Source organism: Dufourea novaeangliae, unplaced genomic scaffold (genome assembly GCF_001272555.1).
Source record: "Dufourea novaeangliae isolate 0120121106 unplaced genomic scaffold, ASM127255v1 scaffold6, whole genome shotgun sequence".
In the NCBI taxonomy this organism is placed as follows: domain Eukaryota; kingdom Metazoa; phylum Arthropoda; class Insecta; order Hymenoptera; family Halictidae; genus Dufourea; species Dufourea novaeangliae.
Window position 1 is genome coordinate 4497195 of NW_015373900.1, and position 27689 is coordinate 4524883.

General features: G+C 35.7%; 2 protein-coding genes across 2 annotated transcripts; one reads left to right on the plus strand and one right to left on the minus strand.

Moving 5' to 3' along the window:
- Positions 1 to 613: 613 nt before the first annotated feature.
- LOC107193547 (solute carrier organic anion transporter family member 2A1) lies at positions 614 to 14605 on the plus strand. Its single transcript, XM_015583016.1, has 8 exons — positions 614 to 682; positions 1903 to 2581; positions 3447 to 3556; positions 6829 to 7268; positions 8990 to 9665; positions 11044 to 11428; positions 12895 to 12996; positions 14202 to 14605. Exons 2-8 carry the CDS (start codon positions 2251 to 2253, stop codon positions 14321 to 14323), a joined length of 2166 nt encoding a protein of 721 aa, XP_015438502.1. The 5' UTR covers positions 614 to 682; positions 1903 to 2250; the 3' UTR covers positions 14324 to 14605.
- A 2691-nt stretch (positions 14606 to 17296) lies between these two features.
- Positions 17297 to 27405, minus strand: LOC107193466 (solute carrier organic anion transporter family member 1A2-like). Its single transcript, XM_015582913.1, is given in 10 exon segments — positions 17297 to 17396; positions 17398 to 18145; positions 19299 to 19731; positions 20045 to 20294; positions 21786 to 21978; positions 22062 to 22356; positions 22910 to 23051; positions 24944 to 25202; positions 25660 to 25869; positions 27147 to 27405. Coding segments are annotated over 10 exon segments (2889 nt in total).
- Positions 27406 to 27689: the final 284 nt, after the last annotated feature.

The window sequence follows — 27689 nt, forward strand, 5'->3', positions numbered from 1 at the left end:
TCGGCGCGATGCCCCTACTCCATCCAGGTCGTATTATCGATACCGACTCCGTAAGCACGTATTATCAAACATAGATCTTAAACCGACAGTGTTAGATGAGGATAAGCGTTCCTCCGTTCGAGAAACGAAGATAAATAGGAATAGGCCAGACAGAGAGATAGAGATAGAGAGCGATCCAGCGAATGAAGAGGAGGGACAGCAGCAGAGGCAGCGAGGAGGATGGGGATAGATCGTGGGTTTTAGAGGGGGGTGGGAGGGGGGGAGGGGGAATGAGACAACGTGTGGTCGGAAGAGAGGCAGAAAATGTGTCCCGCTTGATAACAGCAACGCGGACTGAGCTACCGTAGATGCATCACAGTTCTCCGCGTCGTGGATCCTCTGTTGGTCTGATCCGACTCTTCAGGGTCGAAGGTGGGGATCCACAGGAGGTTCCGAAGTCGGGTTTCGTCTCTATCGCGGCGCAGAGACGATACCAGTTGGGGAAGAATATCGTACGTTTTCGGACCACGAGGTTCATGTTTCCCGCGCGACACCGTGCCTGATCGCGACATTCACATCCGCGGTTCACGGTGGTTCCACGGGGTGTCCGTTCCCGGTCCAGTACCGGTTCGATCTTTGAAACGCCCGGACCATCCCTCCGATCGACTATTCCTGCCTCACGAGACATTCTTTCGTTACCAGGGTATGTGTGCAATCACGTTTATTTCTTTGACATATACTCTGCTGACTTCGGGGTGACATTAACCCTTAACTGGTAAGGTGGAGTCTAGAGCACCTTCTGAATATTTCTCGAATACTTTATTTTTATTTAACAGCTACTCAACACTTTACTGACTGGTAGCCTATTAACACTGTGAATATTTTTCGAGTACTTTATGTTATGTATCGAATAGTAACTTAACACTTTACTGGCCGGTAGGCTATTACTAGACTTTTAAATTTTAGTGCTTATAAATAAGAAGCCTATTAATTTACCCTTAGATCAGGGTTATGGAAGAAATTGTTACGGTATTCTACTAGAGTTCTTGCTATTTTTCATGCATATAATTTGCTACTGCGATTGAACTGTTTAATAATAGTTCCTTAGATGTTGATCGTTGGATTTAGCAACTTGTAGGTACTGTGTTAACACTAGAACTACCGAGGATGAATGTGTTTCTATTTCAATCATGTTGGTATAAGGGAGAACTTCTTCACTTACATATTGCAATAAATGTTGCGAGGAATCTCAGGGAATACACTGTTATGACCAGTCATTTTTACTGTTTTGGTAGTCCTAGTGTTAGAAAGACGCTTGTTTATTTCGATGTTTTCTTACGTGAGAATGCAAAGCAAGTAGTTGTGTAATAAGTAATAAGATTTGTGTACTGTAAGATTTGTGTGATAAGTAATAAGTAGTAAGACTTTCACCTCACCAGATAAGGGTTAACATACGGTTCTCATGCTGAAACTTTTCGTTTCTTCAATTTATGGAGTCGGTCTGCTTATCAGGACTGATTGAAACGTTACAATTTCAGTAATAACTTGTACGTTTTATTTTATTTATACGTGCTCACGGGTTTTTTAATATTAATTGTAGAGACTTGTATTAAAAGAAATATAGAATTTTTAAAAACGAAATCAGTTTCAAATGAAGAAACGATTCCCAAAGCCCACGGATCTGATTCAAAGTATACAGCCGACTACAACGTTACATTTTCCTCGAACTGTCATTACCCACCACAGTCATTTGTCTCCGCGGCCATACACAAACTTCACAGCATTCGACAGAAACGTCATCCTGAGTTTTCACTCGAAATGTATTTGCTCAGAAGTATCGTCAGTCGTCGGGCAAAAATCCTCCATACATCCGAGCTGATCGTAGAGCCCAGGCTTCTAAACCGCCTCCGTTCGAATTCACAGGTGAAACCAGGCTATTAGGCACACCCTAACCAAGAGGAAAATAGGGAGAGTGAATAAAAATAAAAAAATCGGCTGGACGCGTTGGATCGTCTTTAACCACGCGGCAACCGAAACATGGAGAACACGTGACCCGTGGATCATCGCAGACCGGAAGTCGTGACAACGGAACTCCGTCGGAGCACCGAGAAGGGTTGTCGAACAGGAGGCAAAGAGCGATGCCAAGGGCCGCGAAAACGGCGAAGCTGCATCAAAAACGTGCGACCAGCGATTGAGGTCAGAACGATCTCTCTCGAAGCTGAAGGAACGGCGTTGCTTGCTGAACGGGTCAGCGGGTCGTCGTAGACGAGAATGAAGAATAACATGAGCAACCACGAGAAGAACGGGCCCGAGAGCCTGAAGCTGTTGAGGGTGCCCAGTACGACACCGACCACCCCTACAACGCCGACGACACCGAGCTCGAGGGGACTGGAGGATGTTTTCAAGGATCTACCGATCACCGACGACACGTCCTGCGGCATATGGTGTCTACGCGGGCCGACATTGCAGAGATTCGCGAACAAGAAGGCTTACGTATTTCTGTACGGTGTGCTGGGATGTATATTCTCGGCCAGTTACGCGTATTTCAACGGCACCATTACCACCATCGAGAAGAGGTTCAAGATACCTTCGAAAACCACAGGTGAGCGTGTAGATACTTTGATGACTGACAGGATATCTTCTTAGGAGGATATTTTCTTGCGTATTTTTGTGAAATTATCGTAGAAAGTCTAATACTAGAACTAATGAACTATGATAATTAGTTTATGTTGAGTGTTTAATAATAATGGAACTACCGAACAGATTTCTTATTTTACCATTATTGGAATTGTAATAGTGTTTTTGTCAAAATTTATGTGGACTTTTGATTTACTGTACTATATTGTGGTAATTGTGCCGTATATTATGTATATTACTGTATTATTCAACGTAATTTAGTATACATTCGACACTGGCAGTTCTAGTGTTCAATTGAATTTAAGTGACACGCTTATAGTTTAACATAATAGTAGGATATATGTAGAATTATGTATAGGGGTAAAAGTTGCTCAGAAGCATTGAAGATAGTGGCTTTCATTCCGAAATTTTGAAATATTTTCTAGATTAATCATTTCAGTCATAGATGTACTTTTTGCAGTTAATTGCTAAGGAAATCCTTTTCATGTTCGAAATAATGTCCAATTTTGACTGTATACTATGAATATACTATATATTTTTTCATATTAATATATGAATAACAAAACTCACATATGTGAATATAAGTTAAAATATATTAGTATTTTCTACTACTTTTGTAACCTCAAGGAATCTAGAGATTCTGCAATGATTCAAAGGTTTTTAATTTTTTTTTAACAATTTATTAACTAACCTTATTAAGTGCCAAAACCATTGGATCACAACTCAATAAGTAAGTTGAAAACATAGAAATTTTCAATTACGGATCAATAAAGTTAGTCGATTCAATTGTTTTGTTGTATCGAAAAAATAAAACCTGCATTTTTCTTTAGGTCTTATTACCGTGGGCAACGATATTTCGCAACTGTTCGTGTCAGTGGTCCTGTCCTACTACGCAGGAAGAGGTCACAGGCCTCGATGGATCGCGTTCGGGATCTACACCGTAAGTCTGCGAACCAAATAATTTCATTTGTCTACACCCGGAATCATTCGTTGCGCGGTATTTCGTGGCCCGTTTCCTCCCTGTCTTCGCGGGGATCGCAGAATGCAGAGAAAAGTAGTCAGCTGTCGGCACACGTCCCGAAGAATGAACCAGGAGACGTCATAACACACCGGTTGGTCGGTTCTTAATTAAATTAGGAAGCGTTGAAATCGTAGTCTCTACGCTCATTCACGCCTCTTACCATCGTACTCTCGCCACCGTATGCTTAGCTAAGCGCTTCATTCATTGAACAGTGAAAAGACGCTGGATGGTGTGCGTGGAACGACTCGCGTCACGTATTTTCAGTAATTACATACGACGGAAACAATCTGCTTATAGATCTCTCCGTTATAATATACATACAGTGAGTCACAGGAGTATTCGTACCCTCGCAATTCCTGAATTCGAATGATTAATAATTCTTTAACCATATACATTCTGAAACGTTTATAAATAAGGGCATATCGTGCAATAATGCTTTCGAATAATGCATCATTAATTGAAAATAGTAATATACGTAAATGGAAACTTAAGCAAATCATCGAAGATTTAATCTCATAAAAGTATTCTAATTCTTACAATTTAAGAGGCCACAGGAAATTTACAAATATTTGTAAATACTTTGATTCCACAAGGTTACAACTGGTACGAGTACGAATATTTTTGTGAGTTTCAGTTATATTACTATGAATTGTTATTTTTCAATAAACGACGCATCACTCGAACGCTTAGTTATTGCTCTACATATCCCTATTGATAAACATTTCAGAATATATATTGTTAAATAATTATTAGCTATTTGAATTCAAGAATTGCGTGAGTACGAATACTTCTGTGACTCACTGTACATATTCGTGCTGCTCGATTTTCCTTTAGCGCTGTTAGTAATTAGTATGCTCTGGATTTTAGGCAGTTATAAACGAATAGATGACAGGGCACGATTAAATAAAATGTTTCATTGTAGTTTAAGCTACTTTTAATGTTACAATGGACGAACGAATTATTATGAACACTTCAAAGTACCACCTATTTGAATTTTGATCAAGAACGGAATTGGATTACTACACTTATAATAGTACTTTCTTCATTACAAAACCTATTGTTATATTTTTAGTAAGATGGCAATGATTATAATTTCTCAAATCATATATGTATCAATATTTTGTCACGTCATTCTTCACATGTATAATTACTTGAACTCTTCTCGGCATACTTTCGAAATTTTTTTGACACAATATCCTATTATTAATATTGTATATAAATCGATAATGTAGAAAGCTTAATATATAAAAACTTATTTAAACACACATTTCGTTCGATAAACGTGGATCTTTATAAATTCATTGTTACATTATTGCACATGAAATGACTGTTTTATTACAGGCACGTTATACTACATTCAACGTTATACGAATTTTATTAGACGATGTAACATTAAATAGATTCTATACATGTTCTTCAGTCAAATAAAATTCAAATTCATGTTATATCCATTATATAATTATTATACTGAATTTGAAGATAACTCTTCTCCGACATTTTTAGCTCCCATCTTTTCACCAAACATTGTCAGCACTGAACAGTATTTTATAGCAGAAACTTATATGAATTTTTATGAAGACTATTAATGAACTTTCCTTAAATGTCCATTTTCCAATGCATGTGGAGGAAATGGATGAAGTGAAACTAATTATTTGTTTATTTCCTTGCCTTAATTAACTTTAGCATTTAATATAATTCATGTTATTGCTATATTAGATAGTATTTTGAAAGGAAGAGGGAGCACTTGTAATTTTGCAATACAGAAGAAAGCTGCGCTAATGATTTTCATTGATATATGTAAAGTCAAATGAAAAGTTAATTTTTCTGAATACCTACTGCTGAAATAGCATCTTTGGGGAAAACTTTTGTTTCAGAGACAATGTTAACTTCTCCGTCGTCATTATTAACGATTCTCGTCGAATTAATTACCTGCGGTTTATCACGTGTAAGACAGTTGAATGCTCGGTGAATTATTGTCGCAGCAATCGTTCAGATATCGTCACAGTAAATACGTCTTTGTAGACTCTAATAATCTCGAACGTAAAATCCCGAAGAACCGTACGGCATTTTCCAAGATCTTGTTTGACGACGGTAATGTAAATATCAGAAAATGAATATCAGAAAGTGTATGTACTTTCATTATCAATTCGGTAAGGTTCGCGGATTAATGTAAACAACGACTACAAAAAACCTGTAATATGAAACACATACTAACATAACATTCACGCTAATCATATTTGATACTGCAATTGACGCTCAAAAAGAGTGACAATCATTTTTATCCACAACCTTGTCAAGCTTCTTTTTTTTCAACCAACAATGTTGAACAGTTTGACTACTATGGTTACACGATGTTCAAATTTGATCAGTAGAAATTTTGTAATACTCTTCAGGATAAATTATTAAATAATATAAATTTGGTTCCTGAGATTCGATTGCAATGAAAAGATAAATACCCGTGTAAAAGTTTTGAAATGAAAAGTAATCAATCTATCAAACGCTATTTTCTCTCGTTTTGTCATGTTACACATGACATATTTTCCCACAATTAACTCTTTTTACTTAAAATATTTTCGTTACTTCAAACAATACTTGAAAATGTTATGAATGATAGTTGTAGGATTTAAAGAAGTACATAACATGGTAACAATGGTTTTTTGACAGATGGATCCGTAGAAGGGATAGAGAGATCAATTTTGTTTTTTTAAATGGTACGTCCAATTTTGTATGCTTGAAAGTACTAGGGTACATTTAACCTAAAACGTATCATTTCTTAGATATTTGACTTTGTTTATCCTATTAGGTTCGTTAAACATGTTCGAAGTGTTGACCATGCCATATCACATCATGCAATGTCATACGAATAAAGTCTTTTATATTTAGAATTTGCTATTCTAACAAAATCAAGCATACAAAATTGGAGATTCCATTTAAGAAAACAAAACTGAACTCTATATCTCCTTTAGGCATCCACCTGTCAAGAAAGCATTATTACCAATTTCATATTTCTTTAAATGCTACAAGTTTCATTAATAACATTTTCGCGTGTTTTTCAAAATAACGAAGATATTTTACGTGGACAGAGTTCGTGGGACACACTGTATACATGTATAATCTGATGAGCAGAAGCAGCCAGTCTTCTTATCGATTGAATCTGTCAATAAAAGCTCTGTTTGTTTTACTCTCTTCAGGTTGTCCTCTTTTGCTGTCTCACGATGCTGCCGCACTTCTTGTACGGCCCGGGTGAAGACGCTCTTTTGCTCACCAAGGAATACGGTGCGAAACCTAGGACCGTAAACACAAGCAATGTACCTGACAAACACCGGAAGTTCCTGTGCCTCGGGAACGAGAACCGCGAGAACAAATGCGACGACGCGGACGGGAATTTCGCGCCCCAAGCGCTGTTGTTTATTGCGCAGCTGGTATCGGGGGTCGGTGGTTCGCTTTATTATACACTAGGAGTGTCGTATATGGACGACAATATACAGAAATCGAAGACACCGGCGTTGATTAGCTTCTCCTATTTCTTGAGAATGCTCGGGCCTGCGATCGGATACGGTTTGGCCTCGTTCGCACTGAAATTCTACATCAGCCCGACGTTAACGCCCACGATTAACACGCAGGATCCAAGGTATAATTACTAATATCGAGTATATGTTGATCGACATTAGGTTAATTATAATATCACGTCAAGTGTAGGGGAAGGTTGCCGAATTTGGACCGCTAAAATATTTATTATTCTAAGTTGATAAGAAAATCTTTTTAACATTTGGGAGTACCAGAAAAGATTGTGATTACTTATGTCTTCAAATAGTGTAATTTATTTTTCTTTTATGGTCTTTTTATGGTGTGTGTCCAATAAAAGCAACCCGTTTCTCAGGATGAACCTTTGGTTTCTTAAGTTGGACCATTGGATTAAAGTGTAAAATTTATACGTTTTCTTAAGAACAACTATAGAAAAATTATTATTCAGATATCAACATACTTTGTAAAATCTCATAGTAAAGAACCAGTATTGCAATGTTGTTTGTACAAGACATTTTGTAATTACGAGTAGGATGGTTAATAGTGTAAGCAATGTAGTAATTTTGGAGTTTTGCACTTACTCCAACACACAGTGAACGAATCCAAGTGCAATAGTTTATACATTGTATATCTTCTTGCTTGCTTTCTACACGTAAAGTACAAAACCACTTAAAATCCAATCTAGGCAACTACTTTTGGTCCAATTTTAGGCTATTTCACTAATTAATTGAAAATATTTCACTTAATCTTATTTTTAGGCAAGATTTCAAAATCGATACAGTAAATCATAGCTTCATTATTTTATTTCCTATATACAGGGTGGCTCAAAAAGATGGGATCATCCGGACCATTCATATTCCTCATGCAAATACAAATCGAAAAGTCCTTTATCGTTTTGTAATCTTAAGCCCCATTTCCGAGATATTAGCAGTTGAACGAACTCGAATTAGCAGTTAACAATCAGCTGATCAGTGGACCACACGTACGCGCAGACACAGTCAAGAAGTAGACGCTAGTAACTTGGGTCATGCGCTTTTTGACTGTATCCGCGTGTATGTGTGAGCTCGTTCAACTGCTAATATTTCGGAAATGGAGCTTTAAATTACAAAACGGTAAATGACTTCTCGATTTGTACTTGCACGAGGAATATTCATGTTGCGGATTGTCCCATCTTTTTGGAACACCCTGTATATATAACTGCATTTGTTTATCTAACAGCCAGCACTGCAATATAGGTTTTATAGTTTACTTCTACATCTAAAGGCAAATAAATGTCTATCGCATTACAAATACAGATGATTCTTTCTTCGAATAGTATTCACCAGTTTTATTGTAACTGCACGCACCCTAAGCCTTTGTTGTTGGGTTAACGTTCCATAGCCTACCTGCGTCTATCCTCGGTTCGATATATTATATTGGGTAGTGACTAGTTATTTCTTTCCTCGTCAACCATGTTCTATTGCAACTGTTAGTCTGTTTGATGATCTTATTATATATTAACGAGCCTGAAGAAATGGCGATATACATACTTTAATGTAAGATTTATAAATTGCTACCTACACCCTTTATCTGACAGTGCCTACAACTAACGAGACTAACGTTTGAATTCAAAACTTTAAAACAAACTTCAAACTTTTGTACCACTACATTGAAGTTCATGCATAATTAAAGAACTTTCAAATTACAGTTTTCTGAAAACGAAGAATCTTTTTTTTCGTATCTACGACTTATTCTATTATATGAAATGATATTGTCCCTGGTCTATTATAAAATGCTGTAATCATATGGTATACTCATAAATTCTTGATTTGTTTTTAACGAAAACAGATGGTTGGGTGCCTGGTGGCTTGGCTGGATCATCCTGGCATTCTTGCTCTTCATCTTCGCGAGCATAATCGCCCTGTTCCCGAAAACTCTACCCAGAGCCGCGGCCCGTAAGGCCTTAGCCTCTGAAAGGAACAAGTCCGCGACCAACATAAAAGGCGATCAAGAACCAGAACTGCCTGCTTCCTTCTCGGACATGATGAGGACGTTCAAACGCCTGCTGACGAACACGACACTAATGTTCAACAATCTAGCGACTGTGTTCTACTTCATGGGGTACATGCCTTATTGGATCTTCATGCCGAAGTATATCGAGACGCAATACAAACAGTCCGCCTCCGTTTCGTCGTTGATCACCGGAACGGTTGGTCTGGTATTCAGCGCATTTGGAATACTACTTTCTGGTTTAGTAATTTCCAAGTACAAACCAAAGGCCAGATGGTTGGCTGCGTGGAACGTGATGGTGGGAGCCATATCGGTTATGGGGATGATCTCGTACGCTTTCCTCGGCTGCTCCGCCAACGACAGTCAAATGGCTGTTCAGTCGAATGGCGCGCTGAAGACTCTGCTACCGTGCAACGAGCAATGCTATTGCGACTATGTTACTTATAATCCAGTCTGTTCGGAACACGGTCAAACCTTCATTTCAGCTTGTCACGCCGGGTGTCGTAACGTGAAGGTTCGATATCATTTCATGAATTTAATAGCTTAAATCTACAGTAAATCCTCGATAAGTGTTCGAAGACACTTCGGCACTGACAAGGAGAGGCCCTCAGGTGTATCGCTGACTTTGTAATGAGCGTTAGCATAGTGATAGAGTTTGGAATTCTGAAGCCAATAATATTTGTTTCAGCGTACATATGGTCATTAGTTTATGAAACATTTAATGTTCAGTACCGAGGTGCTTTCGAACATTTATCGAGGATTTACTGTACAGGGGGTGATACTTATATGGGAATCAGTTACTAATTGTTTGACTGATAAAATTTGATAGACTTGGGGAAAAGTGTAACAAAGGTGATATTTTCAGGCTAGAAGTTCTTTTAGACACTTATTGTGTTTGCAGTACCAATGGAAGTTGGGGTAAGCTTGACTCAGCCAGGGTAACTCTATCCCAAAGTCAGAAAACGATCTTTTCGATTTTGCAGCTCCTTTGCGGGTTTTTTCACGTGAAATACCTTTTTCACGTATACATCAACTTAATTTAATAATTTGAAGAGTTGCAAAATCGAGGATGATCATTCTATGACTTAGGGACCAAGTTACCCTGATTGAGTCAAGGTCACCCTCACTTACGGTACTAAAGACATAAGGGTATAGATTTTATAATCAGGTTATTGTTTCTTGAATTCGTTTTTTAATAGTAGAGAAAATTGTATTGTTAAATTGATTCATACATAATTTCATTCAAGGAAATATTATATATTATGTGAAAGACAGATATTCACAGGAGTTTATGTGGAAGATAATTAGTAGTTGGTTCACACTCCTTGTCACAGTCGGTAAATCGTTTAATTATTCGTATAAGTGTGCTCTCGTAGTTTTATCAAGCAAGAATACTTTTTCTTCTGAAATTAAATCATAAATCTATCACAATGTTTCCGTTTCATTCACTAATTTCATTACTTTAATGGTTGCCAAAAGTTTCCGGCCAAACTTAAATAATAAAATATTTTAACATATCTTTTTAAAAATATATGATACAAATACACTCTTGATATACCCATACTAAAGAGACATCGCTTCTTCAGGTTGGGTGATGTTAACGATTTTCTAGCATAAAAATAATCTATCTTCCTCTTTCGAGCAAATACAGGTCTGGCAAAGGTTACGACAAAGATATGGTGAAATTGCAGTTTGAACAGAAACTTTTGGCAGCTACTGTATATCAATGTGTAGAGTACCATTACCGTAAATTTCTACAAGATATAGAAATTTACATATTAGACGATGTGGTCTCCATCAAGAAATAAGAATTCACAGAAAACTCAAGCAGTTAATTTAACTGGCTCATCGTAGTCGAATTTCAATAAATTCTTTCAATTACTTCGTTGCAGATGAGCGGTAATGGCAGCAAGGTATATACCGAGTGTAATTGCATCATGCCGAAGTTTGCGCGTTCTTCGGCACATTTGTACACGGACAACACGTCAATGTACACAAGTGAAATTCCGTTTGAGACCACCCAGCCCGGTGCATCGCCAAGTTTCGGCACCGCGGTCCCGGGTGCCTGTCCCGTCGACTGTATGCACAAGTTTTACGTCTTTCTGGCTGTGGTCTGCCTCCTCAAGTTCAGCGGCGCTACCGGAAGGGCGTCGAACTTCTTGGTCTCCGTCAGATGCGTCGACGAAAAGGATAAGACTGTGGCCATGGGCTTTGGGCTGACTATTATGAGCTTGTTCGCGTTCATACCTTCGCCCATACTGTTTGGATTTATCTTAGGTAAGAATATTTCTTTGCGATGTACAAAACATTGTTCTGGATTTTTGGACGTATACTATTAAACTTAATAATTACAGTCCCTGGCCATACTAATGTGACGATTTGAAAATTTGATAGAAAAACAAACTTTTTTGTTATTAAATGGTTATTTCTCTCCCTTGCCACTATGACAGCACGTACATGTCGCGGCGTATTTTGCATACACTTAAAGCACATTTCTTTGAAATGTTCATTATGATTGCAATGGTAAATAATTTTTCTATTAAACCCTTCTTATTTGTAATATTTTCTTTTTTGAAATTTCTTGTTGTAGGAGTTCCCAAAGATTGTCAATAAGATTAAGGTCAGGAATTCCTTGACCAATCCAGTAATGGAATATATTTGTCCTGGAGAGATGTTTTCACTGATTTAGCCGTATGGCACGGTGTTCCATTAAAAGAATAACAATTATGCTTCAGAAAACTGGTGTTAGTTAGTTTTTGTTTAATGTAGACAAGTGGTCACATTAATATGGCCAGGGACTGTAGACTCCATATGTTTGTGTAAATTCAAATTTTTTAAATTTCATTTCTAAATAAACCGCGGAATGTTATGCAAAATAACATGTTTCGAAGTGATTTGTAAAGGCAGATGTGAAGATTGAATTTTTTCCCATTTCTTTAGGATTTTATTATAACAAGTATAAGACAGAAAATGTTCTGATCTGATGTTAGCTTTACCAGTCATCATATTTCACATAGTCGTATATGCTATGTATAAATTATAAATGCATGAGATCCGCAGTCTATTTATAAACATAAAAATCACATAAAAATTTATTACCTGTACTAGATGTCTTATTATGTTATACTTTTTATGTTTCTTAATTTTTTATTTAAAAAAAACTTTTGTTAAAGTCTTTATTTTACTGCATTGTATATGTGAAATTTTTTATAAATGCGTAAATATCCACGATCTATTAATAATATTTGCTTCGTTTAATCGTGGTTTTTGCATCATTAAATTTTACGGTATCTTCTGCCTGTCCTGAACATCTCTATCACTTGTACTCTATTTTGTTAATACGAGTTATATGTGGATTACATATGTATGTGCAAATCTACATATTTGTATTTTCATTTCTGAAAGCAAGAAGAAAATAGACATTTACTTTTCTTATGAAGGACCTTAGTAACACGAAAATAAGATGAATGTACTAGTTGAATTTGGTTAAAGTTGCTAATTACATATTTACATTGTTTTTATTGCTTCTCTTATTACGGTACCAATAATTTCATAATTATTAATTACAATAACAACTGTAAATTCTAATATACATATATATTCTTTTTACTGTCTTTATTCAGAATCTGTTTTTTAAGCTAGGTTCTGAATAATTTGGACACTATTGATTGCCTTTCTTTGTTTACCTGTGTCGAATTTATTTAGTTGTTGATACAGTACAGTGAAATATTTTCTGTTTCTAGATAAGACCTGTCTCGTGTGGGGAAAAACGTGTTCAGGTACAGGAAACTGTTGGCTCTACAATGGCGAAACATTGAGATATCTACTAAACTTTACAGCAGCCAGTAAGTTGACATTCAATTCAGCGTACTGACTTAATATACAAATGGTGATCATTTTTACTATACTACTGCATAAAAACTGTAACACTGAAAACATAAAATGGTGAGGACTCAATAGCGTACGTGGCCATTGCAAACAAGGAATTTAATGAATCCTTTATAATAGTAATCGCATATACAAGATGGACCAGGAAAGGTGGTACAAATGGACAGGAGGTCATTTAACATGCAAAAATAATTCGACAATGTAGAATAAAACTTTTCTATGATACTTCATTTTCGAGGTAATTGTATTTGAAAATTGATCTAACATGTATGCATTCGTGCTGATAACAAGTAGAAACTCAATGTTATGAACAGACGCGTGAGCAAAGTCCTACTCAATTGTAAACGTATTCGACAGATTATCTGTGAAACAAAGCATCATACAACAAATTTGTTTTCTATATTTTCGACTTATTTTTGTATGCGGAATAACCTCCTGTTCGATTATACCATCCATCTTGGCCTACCTTGTATACTTTTTTATTCATTAGGTTGTTGCATAATTAATGTCCTTTTGGAAATATTGAGAGTAAACGATTATAACTTATTTTGAAAGAAAAGTTTTTAATCTAAATAAGATCCATCTGAATTGACACACTCTTCCAAACAAGGTACAAGCTTCTTGATGTTCAATAATTAAAACCCTTTAATGCCTGAATTATGTTATCGTTTTTTTTTTACCGCAACTTTTATTCCAGATACTTGAAAACTGTTCAAATAGGATTTTTTTATTTCTGATATTTTTTTTTATTCAAATAGTTAAATATGATGTTTTTGCGTGTTGGCACTATTTTACAACATCTCGGAGGACTTCAGAGAAATAGCGAATACTAATAAGTCCTAATAGGGTTCTAAGCATATTGGTTCATGGTAGAATGGTATTGTAATACACCTAAGTGGTACTACAAAGTACTGTCAGGCCATAAAGGGTTAAGATGACTGTGTAAAACGACATTTATTATGCAACAACCTAATACACAACAGAAAATTGTTTCGTGTTACAAATTGTTATGCACATCGATAAAAAGCGTAAAGAAACTTACCAATCATTAAAATCAACGTTTCATATGGTATACCGACCAATATACTTTTAAAATAGTAAACAACAATAATTTTCTTCTTCAGATGCTAGTTCATTAATTTCACGTTACTGTTTCCCATAGGCTTCGTGACGATCGGAACGTTGTTCGACGTGGGTGTCTGGTATTTCGTGAAAGACGTGAAGATCTTCGACGAGGAGATCGAGCTGAAAGACATAGCCGAGGAGCCCGGTGAGACACTGTGAGAGCGCGAGATCGTTAATGATCCAAGTCAGATCGCTTTGCTTCCGTGACGGTGGCAGTAAAAAGGCTCGGTCGGGCGAAATAGTCGGTGAATACGAAAAAAAAACAAAAACTCAAAGAACACAGAATAGACTAAGGGATTTGATGGTGAGAAAGGGGAGAGCCGACGAATAAAGACTTTGCAAGTACCTTAAGCATCTTCTTAGATATTTAATGAAAAGCTCGTAGTACCTCGGATAGAACTTACCCGTTGGATAGTTCGCGAGTCGCAGCATCCGAGTCCATCGGGGAAACGGGTTACATTTTTTTTTCTATAATCCTCGTCCATGTTACCAAACGGTGTATCGTTATCGCTGTCTGTAAAAAGCGTGCGCGTCAAACGAGGATTCTATCGCAGTGACTTCGAAAAAATCGAGTCGATCGATCGTCCGCGGTTGTATATACGAAGTATGATAACGAAAGACAGAAATTATATACGTACTGGTGGAAGGATGCGTTATTTTTGTTGTTCTTATATTTAACTATACGGTGTACTCTGTGCCTTGTTTCTGTAAAAAAAAACCGTCGAGGCTGCGTTGAAATTGTAAAGAAAACAAACAACCATTGTGATTGACGTTACGGGTACAGATTGTGTTCCGATGATACAAATCTGTGAATGGATTTTGAAAATAAAAACACTGTAGTGGCTGTAAACCAAATTTCATTGGATTGCTGATTGAACTTTCTGCTTGTTAAGACAATTATGCGAATGGACTTTGGAATGCACGACCTGAGTGAGTGTATAATTCTAGATCGGGTTGCGACCATTGAATCGGTTTATGCTACATTTATGTGAAAATATAGTGTAGTTATTTAAATCACACGGTTAACGAAATTCAGACAGAAGAGCATATACAATCAATTGTAAGAGACTGTGGAAGGATAATCAGAATATTTAAAGTAAAAGTAGTGTTTTTGTGAATAATTTACATTAAGTATGCTATTAACGAGTAAACTTTTATTGTCTTAGTAAATCGATTCCTTTATTGTCAACGAGTTCTTAATTTTGATCCATTTAGCTTGTAAGACTGTTAGTATGGCTATGTAGATATCTTTAACCTATACACATAATTAATAATTATATATTAATATAATCACCTGGTTATTAGACATGGCATCTGCAACGAGAAATTTTTCTATGCAACCATGTTCTTCATTAATTGCAATCAGAATTTTTTATCTCAGTTTGACGACTCCTAATGTTATTTTTCAGAGGAGATGGCCATTGACTATTCCTGATTTCGACCGTGGATGTTTGTGCAAATTTGTATTTAATACAGTAATGTATGCAAGGAGGAATTGAACAGAATGTTATTTTCTCTCATAAGGGCCTCATTCGTTTAAAAATATAATAATACCATCAATAGCACAAAAATATGAAGAAACTTATCTTACCGCTAAAAACAGTTTTTTTATTGATACTTGCAATGAAAAGAATATTTTATCATGTTTTTACAATTTAGTAATAACTATTAGACGTTTTGCAGAATATGTAGAATCTTCCTTTTTCTTTCTTATTTACCTATTTTTAACACAGTCTGTGTTACATATAATTTATCAAATCTTTCTGAAACATTATCCTATATAATTCATACCTTTGTAAATTAATTGAACGGTACAAAACTGTTAAAACTAACTTTCAAGTGTCCTATGGTTAACATTACCCCCGTTGATCGTCAAACAGATTTTCTATAATTAATTCGTCTACCGACTTAACACGAAATATTTCCTTAATATACAGGGTGGCCTAAGAACTTTGACCACGTTGACTATTTCCGTTATTTTTAGACATATAGAAAAACTTCATTCACACATGTTGTATGGCGAGGAGCGGCCCATAGCATGCGAGTAATAATTTTTTTTTATACGGAGCACTTTTGGAGATTGCAAGGTCACCTATACCTTTTTATTCCCAGTAGAATAGCGGATGTTTAGACGATTCCATCGACCTCTTATAGATCATTTACAATAAATAAGGAAGTAAACCAACAAATAAGGGGTAAAACAATAAATAAGGGAGTTCTGCATCATAAGAGATCCTCTTTGTGACGTGCGTTTGCATCGATGCAACATCACAATCATCGAATTATCAAAGCCTCTTGTGACGTAACAATTTTTGTTTTATAACTTCATTTATTGTCAAATAACTTTATATTAGAGGTTGTTGGAACCGCCTAAATATCTGCTATTTTACTAGGAATAAGAAGGTATAGCATGCCGTTTAAGAAAATGAAGGTGACCTTGAAATCTCTAAAAGTTCTCTACTTAGAAAAAAATTATTACATACACATTATGGGCCCCTGCTTATCACACAAGCTTTGTAAATAAAGTTTGTCTGTATCTCTAAAAATAACGGAGATATTCAATGTGGTAGAAGTTATTCGATCACCTTGTAAACATACATATATTTACAAATACGCATACTTACTTTATACCTAACGTGCTTTCAAAATAATGGTGTAATAATTAAGGTATTCGAATGATTTAGAAATATATAATGTAGGAAACAATACGTCATATCAAATTAGGCTACCTTACAAGTATTAAGCTATTGCGTAATAAATGTCATTTTGGAAGTGTATAACTTAAATAATCATAATCTATTTGGAGACAAAGATTTTTAATCGAAACGAGGTCCATCTAGTCAACGAGTTACAAGATTCTTGATCTCGCGTTTAACGAATTCAAGATGGCTAGAACGAAGAATGTTAAAAAACGACATTTACCATGCAACAACCTAGTAATATTATATCCTGTGAACCAGATCAGTATTAAACGAGCAAAGAAAAACAGAACGGAGTTTATTAAATAAATAAAACAACTTCATGAATCTTCATATAAAAACATTAAAGTAGATAGGCAGTGGACAGTATAACTGATTGAAACGATTGTCCTTACACTTTTCACTCGATTGGCTCGATCCCCAATGTTAAAAGTTAGAAATCGGTGTGTAACGTTCCCCTACTACCTTTGCTAGATGCTTTCGGACTATTGCTTTCACGTGATTCGGGTCGATCCTCCGGTAGTTTGACTATATTCCAGGCGATGATTTCCACTTTCTCCAGATCTCACCGACTCATGATCCTCATCTATCTGTTGCTCAGCATTATGCTCGTACTGATTGATCAGTGACTTCACGTCTTTTATGAAAGGCTGATCGTTGTTCTTAGGAAGATCAGGATCCACAATAGGTATACCAATTTCGTTAAAGTCACCTTTTTTCTGCGTTTCATTCCCATGTCCCTTCGTCGAGTATTCAAAGCTGTTGGTCTTCGATGATCCATCGATAAAACCATTTTGATCCGCCGGATTCGTCATCCTGGCCAGTCTGGGATCCTCGTAATTAGCAGGATTCGGGAATTCCCGTCTCGGTACCGAACTCGTCGCGGATGATGGTTGGCTATCGTCGTAGGCAATGTCGTAATCCTTGCTGAGGATACGTCTACGCGATCTAGGCTCTGTGTTGCTCAGATCACTCTCCACATCTGAATCGAGGTCCAACGGTCTGTATGCCACCTTCGAGCTAGAGTTCTTCTTTTCCTCCTCGTCGCTAGAACTGAGCTCATCCTCCGAGTCCAGATTCCGTATTTCGGACCGCCGTGACTGTGATGCTTGGCTGAGCGATGACTTCGAACCTGTTCGACGATCACCTGGTCCTAGGGGACCGTACTTCAGTAATACTTTTTCGGCTTGTTTCTGGTCTTCTTCCTTTTGTAGGCCTTCGTTGAGTGATTCTGTCGACTTCGATGCTACTTCGTTGGTAACTTCTACTTGTACCGTATTGTCTACAAAGGATAAAATTATATTCGAGGTTAAGGTTCATAGCTTATAAGGAAATTTTGGTTACCCGGAATTTCCGTTGTTTTTGAAACTGCTGATTTTTAGGTGATCTCGATAGAAGTATTAGGCAATTTTGTGTTATTACTACTTGGTTTTGCTGGGTGAAAAGATCCCTTAACACTTTGACTGCCTCGTCACCCAAATATGGGTGACACGTACATTGCAAAGAGGCTGGATTATTCAAATACAAAATGAATAGCCAGTATTAACTAGACGCATATGTTTTCGACTGTTTGTAACTTAAAAAACGAAATAAATTATGTGTGGTCACGTACGGCCATTTTCACTGAGGCAGTCAACGTCTTCAAGGTTAATGTGTGTTTTCCTAGATTCCTGTAAACCTTCTGTATACTGTATAAAAGTATGCAATGAAATTGTTAAAAATTTGTTGCTTAAAAAAATAAATAGATAATTTTTAACAAATTCATAGTACATTTTTATACAGCATAAAAAACTACTACATTTTTATTTTAACGATTTTGTTATATCCACTATAATTGTCAAAATATACAGGTAAATAGGAAAACACATATTAAGCATTAAAGGGTTTTCACCCTGGAGAATCAAAAAGTAGCACAAAATTTTGTGATAGGTATTTCTGCTGAGGCCTTCTACAAACCCGTAAAGTTTAAAAAAAATGGGGTTTTCCTGTTACCGAAGTTTCCTTGTTAGTGGTTTTTGTTGGACTGCGATTATTACATATTTTTATTCATAGCAGAACGCTTATTGTACAAATTAATCGGGTAAGTCCGTTTGGGTATACGGTTTTTTTTAGATAATATCACTAGGAAACAGGAAATGGCAAAAGTGTTATCTATATTTAATTATGCTAATTGCAAATTTTTCAATATTATATACAGTAGCTGATTTATAGATAGTTTCGTCGCTATTTTAACTATCAGTAATATTTCATTTCTCTTTAAATTTTAGCGTAATTCTCTTTCTATTGACACCGATAAATACTAACATTATCAAGTATTTGAATTTTTTACATTTTTCCTGCAAGTACGTGATAACTAATTGGTGCTTCTTGTTTTAAATATGAAATTTTTGAATCGTTCTATTGGATAATCAAATGAAGTAATCGATATAACTTACTGTTATTGCTTGTATCGGATGGCTCCGTTTGTTTTTTGGGTGGATCTGACATCAGTTTTTGCATCTCAGCTCCGGATGGGACTTCCTTGGTTTCTTGATCGCAAAGTTTTAAGTCTTTGCAGAAAAACCACAACAGGACTTTTAGTAACGCGCACAAGACCAAGATAGAACCCGTTAGGTAACACAAATAGTTCCCGAGCTTCATGCTGTGATGGAGGCGACAAATCGATCTCTGAGTTCCCCAATATTGACAGGTCAGATTCGCTATAGTGTCGTATATAAGTTTTCCGGGTACATTCACAATAATGGCAGACCACATCATCCAGAAACCGATGCTGATGGCCTTATCTTGTGCGTTGACTGACCTCAAAATTACTAACAAGTCTCCCACGATCGTCGAGGCGATCAACGCGTACGCCACTAGAGTGCCAAACTGAAGAAGAAAATTATGGAATATAAATCTAAAGTTAAAGTCAATCAATATTAAGAATAACTACCAAAAAATGATTGAAACCCCGGAAATTAGATAGATTAGATGTGACAGTCCTTACACTTTTCCACTTCTGGGTGGGTAGCCATTTGTTTAAACACTTTGCTACCGAATTGATTTTAACTTTTTAACGGAAGAAAATATATCACATTTTAAAGGACAATTTTAGTCTCGTTGCAAAATTTACGAACAGAATTCAGAGAGTTTTGTAAACCAACAAAACAGTTAAATGTGAATAAAGTATGAAAATGTTTACCTCAAATGTTAACCAACCGATTTGACAGGCATTCGAGTCGCAAGGCCCATCATGTGCCTCCATATTTTCTGAATTTTTTATACAACTGCAACCATTGTAAATCGTTATACCGTTCTTGTATTCGGAGGAGGTGCATCCAGCGTGACAAGGACTGTAAAATGTGAACATGCCTTTGCTGTCGCAAACAGGACGGAAATCGGCGTCCTTCGAACAACCACAATCTCTGTTGCAGTATTGCAGCAAATTAATTCTGAAAAAAACGTATTTATAGATTTAGTGGACTATTCTACCATAATAAATAATAGGTATGTTGAACAGTATTGGGATTGATATCGCATCGATGCTATCGATAGCTAACCGTAAACTTTGATTTGGTGTCGAGTAATATCCAAAGTATGAACACCAAAAGAATCGACACCCCCTCTATACTAAGATGTAAGTATCAATATCTGTTTGATACTTCTACGAAAATATGGGTACTGATTTGATACTTCTATGAAAGTATGAATGTACGTTTGATACTTCACGAAAGTATTGATACGAATACCACATAAACGAATTAGGAATTCTTCTATTCATAAGGTACTTGAAAAATTCGATTCTGTTCTTCTAGTCGGTTGCTACAGAATTGATATTAACTACAGTATCGGTCACAGAGGCATCGAACGATGATACCGTTTATCCCAGATTTCAGTGCCTTTCCATACTTCCCTCTGAGTACTTAGGTATCGAATTGTTTGAGTATCATCAATATGTGTCGTATTAGTCTGATCATTAATGTGGAAAATATTTAGAAGATCGATAACTACTTGCACATAGCTAGTGATGGGGCCGATGCCGATACATATTGGCAATATTCGAATAATTCGACAGCAAAGAACTTAATGCGAAGTATCAAAAATTTTAAAATTTTGGGTATTTGGTATCAATTTTTGAAACCAATACTTTTTGAAGCCATACCAAATCAATGCAAGTACTACATATACCGAAACAATATCCGTTTGATATTTGACGAAGGTATCGGTATCAGTTTGGTATTTTACGAAGGTATCGATACCCGTTTGGTATTCGCGAAGGTACCGATACCCGTTTGATACCTAACGAAATTATCGACATCCATTTGATACTTACAAAATGGTCGATATTCATTTGATATTTCACTAAAATATTGATACTTTGTCTGGCGTTACTTCGAAAGTATCGATATACCGGTGCTAGAAAAGCTTAGTGTATTCCTTGAGGATTGATTGAGTACATCAAAATAATGAAATTGTGGAATGAATACAAATTTTTCTTCCGGTAACCATTTCCCATATTTTTTATGTAATCGACAAAATGCAACTCCTCTACATTTGTAGACGTATCGAACGGGTATCCATTATGTTTGACACTATACAACACGGTATCGTAATTGCAGTCTGATTACTACACATACGCTGTTTTATATCTTCTTTCTCTTTTTGTTGAATTTGAATAGAGTTTCATTAACACTAGACCGATCGGAATTCTTATCTACCTCAAATAGCAACTTTGGCCGTTTTTAAAAATGTGCAATTTCAGAATAGTTTCGTATGTCTATTAATATAGTCTACTTTTATTTGTATCTATTCTAAATTTTTCGAACCTCGAAAACAAAAACAATCATTAGTACGTAATGAAAAAAAAATAAAATATCAAATCCTATTAGGTTACTTTGGTCATATCGGTCTTTCCATACTCAATGGATCACGAATATACTTACGATCCTTTGCTGTCGGTTTCGACAATAGGCCTTTTCTGACAGGATGTAGCAGTCAACGAGAATATAATTACAGCTGACAAAACCGTCATTACTATACCGAATCCCACAACACCCCTCGAGCTGGGTTTCGCTTTCGCTATTACCAGGCCCGAAATTACCACGATTAAACCAATCAGAATAGGCTTCAAAATGTCTGCAATGAAGTTTCATCGAAATTACACGATACAAGTTTCAGAGAATTTGTTTTACAATTCGTTAGGGTATGTATTGTCTTACTTGATAATAGCCTAGAGGTCATTGGATCATTGAAACCGAGTAACATTCCAGTCGGCTTCGGTACGTGAAACCTCGATTGCGTGATCAGGTTTTCGTAACCCATGAAATTTAGAGTTGCCATGGTATAGAACGTGCAGGCGAGGACAGTGCACACTAAAATTTTATTAATGAACAATCTACCCACTGATGGCAGGAAACTGGGGCTGCCTACTTTATCGCTGATTATTCGCCGGGGCGATCGATTGTATCTACCAGAATTTATGTTTAGCAACGAAGCTGCGGCCAGTTCTACAACCTAACAAAATTATAAACAATTATGAAGAAGTTATGTGCAACGTATCGCTGGATCTTGCTATGATCAATTTACGTAAATGTGAAACATTTGTAGCAATTAAACTGCAGATTTTATGCAATTTACAAAGTATGCAAGTCAACGGAACATAGGAAAATAAAGAAGTATATGAAATTCACTGATTTATGTAGATATTTTGTTTTTATTTTAGTGAAATGTTTTATTGAAGAACTTAACCCTTGTTTTCCCAACTTAATTTGTTCGTCATTATGAAATTGACATAGTGGTAAAACAATAATATAATAAAGACATAAATAATTAAATTTGCGAATTCTTTAAAATAAAAGTCTCTACATATGACAAAATAACATCATGTCTTGTTTTACAATTAGGGAAAAAATGGGTCAAATTGACACAAAGGACGGAAGATAGTTAAATTTCCATTTAATTCACGCTGTTATACTTCATTTTTATATTTATATTTTATCTACGTTATATTTGTAGTGAATTTATATTTTTCCCATTTAAATTGATCATAGTAAGATCTAGTAATCACCTCAGATGGCAGCATTCTTGGGAACCATGCGAGTAGTAAACCGGGAACTATAAGTAATACTGTGAGAATCGGTAAGCCTAGCCACCATGCACCAATTTGTTCCCTGTAGGTTTCTATAGAAGACAGTGTTACTGCATCTAACCTACAGAAACAAGACACTCTGAACTAGTATAAAACATATCTTCAATAGCATATTCTATAAAAATACTAATATGTATAAAGATATTCTATGAAGACATTTACATTTGAATTTCTAATGATGGCATGTATAGTGCATTGTAAATGAAATATTAAACACGAAATTTTTTTAATTCTTTCCTTACCATTACTTATCCCTTATTTTATTATCTTTGTACAGTTATAATCTTTTATAACTTTTTATAAACGTTTAACACTAAAAGTTATAAGAAATTATAAGAATGAAAGAAAGAAAAGAAATTACTATTGTTTATCAGTTTCGTATCTAAAGAATAGATATCGGATTTTATGCATTTAGGATATACTCTTTAACTATACTCTACAACTATTAAGACACTAATCGAATATGAAGAAAATATAATCATTATACTGCGGAAGTTTATGCATTTATAGCATCTTTTGACTTGGAAAATGCAATAAAATAAAGGTTTCAATAAAGTTTAATACTATTATATGCTACTATTAACGTATCAAAGCCTCAGGCAGAGAATTCAAAATTCTGTTCCATTTTAATTTTTAGATACTAGTATCTGAAATTGTGAATTTGCATAAACTTTCGCCGTCTAATAATCAGGTATTACGAAATTATTAAAGGTCAGAAATAAATTTTGTTCAGGGCATGTTAAAGCTCGATGTATAACACTTCTGCTAGTATAAAATATCAAAAGTGGTCCAAAATATACAGGGTGTTCGGCTGTTGATATCAGAGACTTTAAGAATTGATTTTATATGTCCAAATAAAACGAATATCAAGAATGACGAAATTGTGTTGGAGGCTTCGTTTACAAGTTATTAACTATCAAAATTCGGGCTCAGAAGCGCCTAAAACTACGCAATCTGCGTACAAGTGATAAGCGTAAGGCACGTTAGTCACGGTATGTACACCTGGCATCCCCTAAAAAAAGAGACGCCCTGACAAGATACAATCCCAATATTTGCAGGTCAGTCGTGATTAATGGGATCCTAAGAACCGTTAGCAATACATTTCCTTGTTTACGCATTTTTATTATATTTTGTCCTTTACGTGGGTTCGAATAACGTTTCCTTAGTTCAGTAACAGTCATCAACACGAACACATCTACTCGGTACAAAATGGCCTTCAATTATTTTTATAATATTAATGTAATTTATTCATTACAGTGAGTTTTCGTTTCGTTTAAGTTAGTTTATTTACTGTTCTATATGTGTGCTGTGATCTCCGTTGTGGAGTTGAACGACTAATCACGTTTAATATCGTGCATCAATTCGTTTGTGCTTTTTCGTGAAGTGTTGCAAGAAAATAGTCCAGGCTGGTGTTACACATCACTTCTCTGGCTAGGAGGTAAGGGTTTATTTTTTGGAATCGACGTCACTGTATGTATCACTATTGTCGTGCCCTACGCTTAACGCTTGTACGCAGGTTGCCTGATTTCAGACGTTTCTAGTCCTAAGATTTAACTGTTAATAATTCGAAAAGGAAGCTTCGAACACAGTTTTATCATTCTTGATTCTCGTTTTATTTTGACATGTACAATGTTCGTTTCATATAACAAACACCACACTAATGCAAATTTGCACCTGCAAAACATTGTTTCGTTTGCAATATTCTATCTAGCTAACATAACGATTTCAAATTTTCATAGTTAAAGAATTATTTCTCAAATTTGCAATTTCTACAATTGAATTTTTGAGGAAATTTGATTCTAAAGGATATGTTGTGAATTCAATTTGCTTTTATTCTCTTTAAGTTTTTAATCACCAAAAATTCAAAATCCTAATTCGCACTCGTGTGATGTGTGGCGTGAGCTAAGGTTCTATTAATATTTGTATGTAAATATTTCTAACAAGGTTGCTTACCCAAGGCATGCCCACGCGAGGAAGTAACCCAAAAGAACGCCAATAATTTTCACAGCAATAACGACGCTAATAAAAGCAGCAACACTTTTCCTCTTGGTATTATCATCTAAATAAGAAATACCTAGTGCATAATATGAAATATTTGCAATTCCGGATATAATTTGTACGACGATCATAAGTGCGAATGTAAAGTGGCATGGTTCATCTTCTTTCGCGAGGATTCGAGACAAACCGTCTGTACACAATTCTCGATTATCATCTGCAAAAAGAGAAGTGTAATTAAGACGTACAGATTCTGTCAGTATAAAGAGTACCTAAATAATAATCTTATTTTACTTCGAGAAACAGAAAAAATACATGAAATAATGTCTGTAGGTATTAATAACGATTAGACTTCAGATTTTATACATTTCTAACATATTCGGTTGTTTAAAATTCAGTGTATTGGACTGTTTACTTTAGAGTAAATTTAATGAGATATGTATTTGATTTATGTATATGAGATTGTGTTTGATTTCAGTTACTGGAAATTAACTCATATGATTCCATATTTGCATAAACATTCATAGTCTAATGGTAATTAATAATAAATTTTATCATTTTTGCTTTCTACTATGTATGTATGTTTTTTTTTTTTTTTCTGAAATTGACTTCGCAAAAAGTGATTCCTATATGTATGAGAGTTAGAAGTAGTTTAATTCAATTTCTTCGCTTACCTGCGTATAATGACATATGCGTGACGTTCTCAGACTCATCGATTACTTTGACTGAGTGCGTTAAATGAGGAATAATCATGATGAAATATGAGATGCTTTGTAAAAGAACTATGCCTCCGATCCAGGCAGCTCTGTGAATTCTGTCACCCCAATATGCAATGAGTAAACCAAGGACGAATGGTATCGTATCGGATATTGCAAGGACCCATTCTGGAAAATTCAATTTTTACTTAATTTCACTAACAGTAAATCAAGTCTTAATTATTACGTAAAATTAGTAATAGTACGAAACTAGGAACAAGGTTACTTGAAATGAAATATACCGGATGCGATCGAAATAGTGGCTTAACCAGGTAATAAAAAAGCAGAAATAAATCGAAAGTGAGGAATAATGTTTCTTCGTTCGATGCTCAGGTTTCGATAATACGACAGTGAAAATTTATCTGATACGTACACTTCTGTTCTGACGTATTAGGACAGATATCAAATATGAAGTAAATGTAATAATGCATTACGAAATTGTCGAAAATCTAATTAAACAAAGGGAACATTAAAGCTCGATGGAGAACATTTATGTTAATATGCAGTGATAAAAGTGGCTTAAAATATACAATTTTTCTGGAACATCACATTTTCTTCATGCAGATCAGGTGTCCTAATACCTATGAGCGGCAGTGCATACAGGGTGTCCTCAAAATCGTGGTACAATCGGATGTGTGACGATTCTACATGTAAAAATAAGTCGAGAAGGAAGAATAACATTTTTTCATTTAAGGCTTCGTTTTCGAGATAATCCAATTTGAATATCTGCTGGATACGTGTGCAATTGAATAGGACTTGGTTAGCGCGTCTGTTCACTGTATTCCGTTTCTACTTACTACCATGATAAATATACGCATTTCAAATAGATTTCCAAATTCGATTTTCTCGAAAACAAGACATGAAATGAACAAAATTTATTCTTCTTTTTCAATTCATTTTTTCCTATAGAAGCACCTCCTGTCCGGTTAGACTACCTGACTTGGGAAACCCTGTATATTTGTACTTACAATAAGTACAAATGGTAAGGAATAAAAAAATTCCTAAACCCGATTTTCTTGAAAAAAAAGCCTGGTAAGAAAAAATGTTACTCTTCACTTTTGACTTATTTTGCATTATAAATCTATTCTCGCTTGTAACATTATTTCGGCCGCATCCTGTATAATTATTTATACTGTATCAGGCCATTTAATCACCCTCTGCGTATTAAAGTACGTTTTTGTTTTTGTGCATACTATGAAGATTTTTTGTGTTTATTATTTATGGTCGTCTCACAGAACTCTTCCTTTTTATCGTTAGAACATCTGAATGACAGAGTTTGTGCAGCAACCTAACACTTCTGTAATTATTCTAAACAGAATGTGCGTGAGTTAATTGATATTTTGACGAAACAAATTATAGTGTTTGCTTTGGGTTTCGATGAAATACATGTATCAGTGGATACTTGCCCATTATGTAAGGATCGAACTGAAATCTTCTTGCGATTGTGGGTGCAGCTACGTAAAAGTACGCATACGCAGCCGCTTGAACTAGACCGACCCATGCTAGTAGCCCAACGAATAATCGACGTGTTGCGAATTTCGCTAGCCTTGGACATCGCAGTTGTGTACAACCGCAGTCTATCGACTGACTTGGTATTGGGTTTGCTGGTCCTGAGAGACCGCCTTCCACTTCGGACCTCACCACTTCTTGAAGGCGTATAGTCATTGCTTTGAAACGAAAATCATTGCTTAAAGCTCCACAACGCAACATCAATTGTTGTCAATATAATTTATTATCATTCGCCAGTAATACAATGTGCTTTAAAGAATTCATCTCCGTAAGGCAGGTGTTTCAGGATGGGGAATAAAGTAAAAAACTAATACTAAAGAAGATAAACATCATCAAGTTGGGTATTAGTTGCGATACAAAGGTGTCGTCCAAAACCAGAAAATATGTAACAACGGATAATTGCTGCATGTGCTAGAATAAGTTCAGAAACAATAAGACAT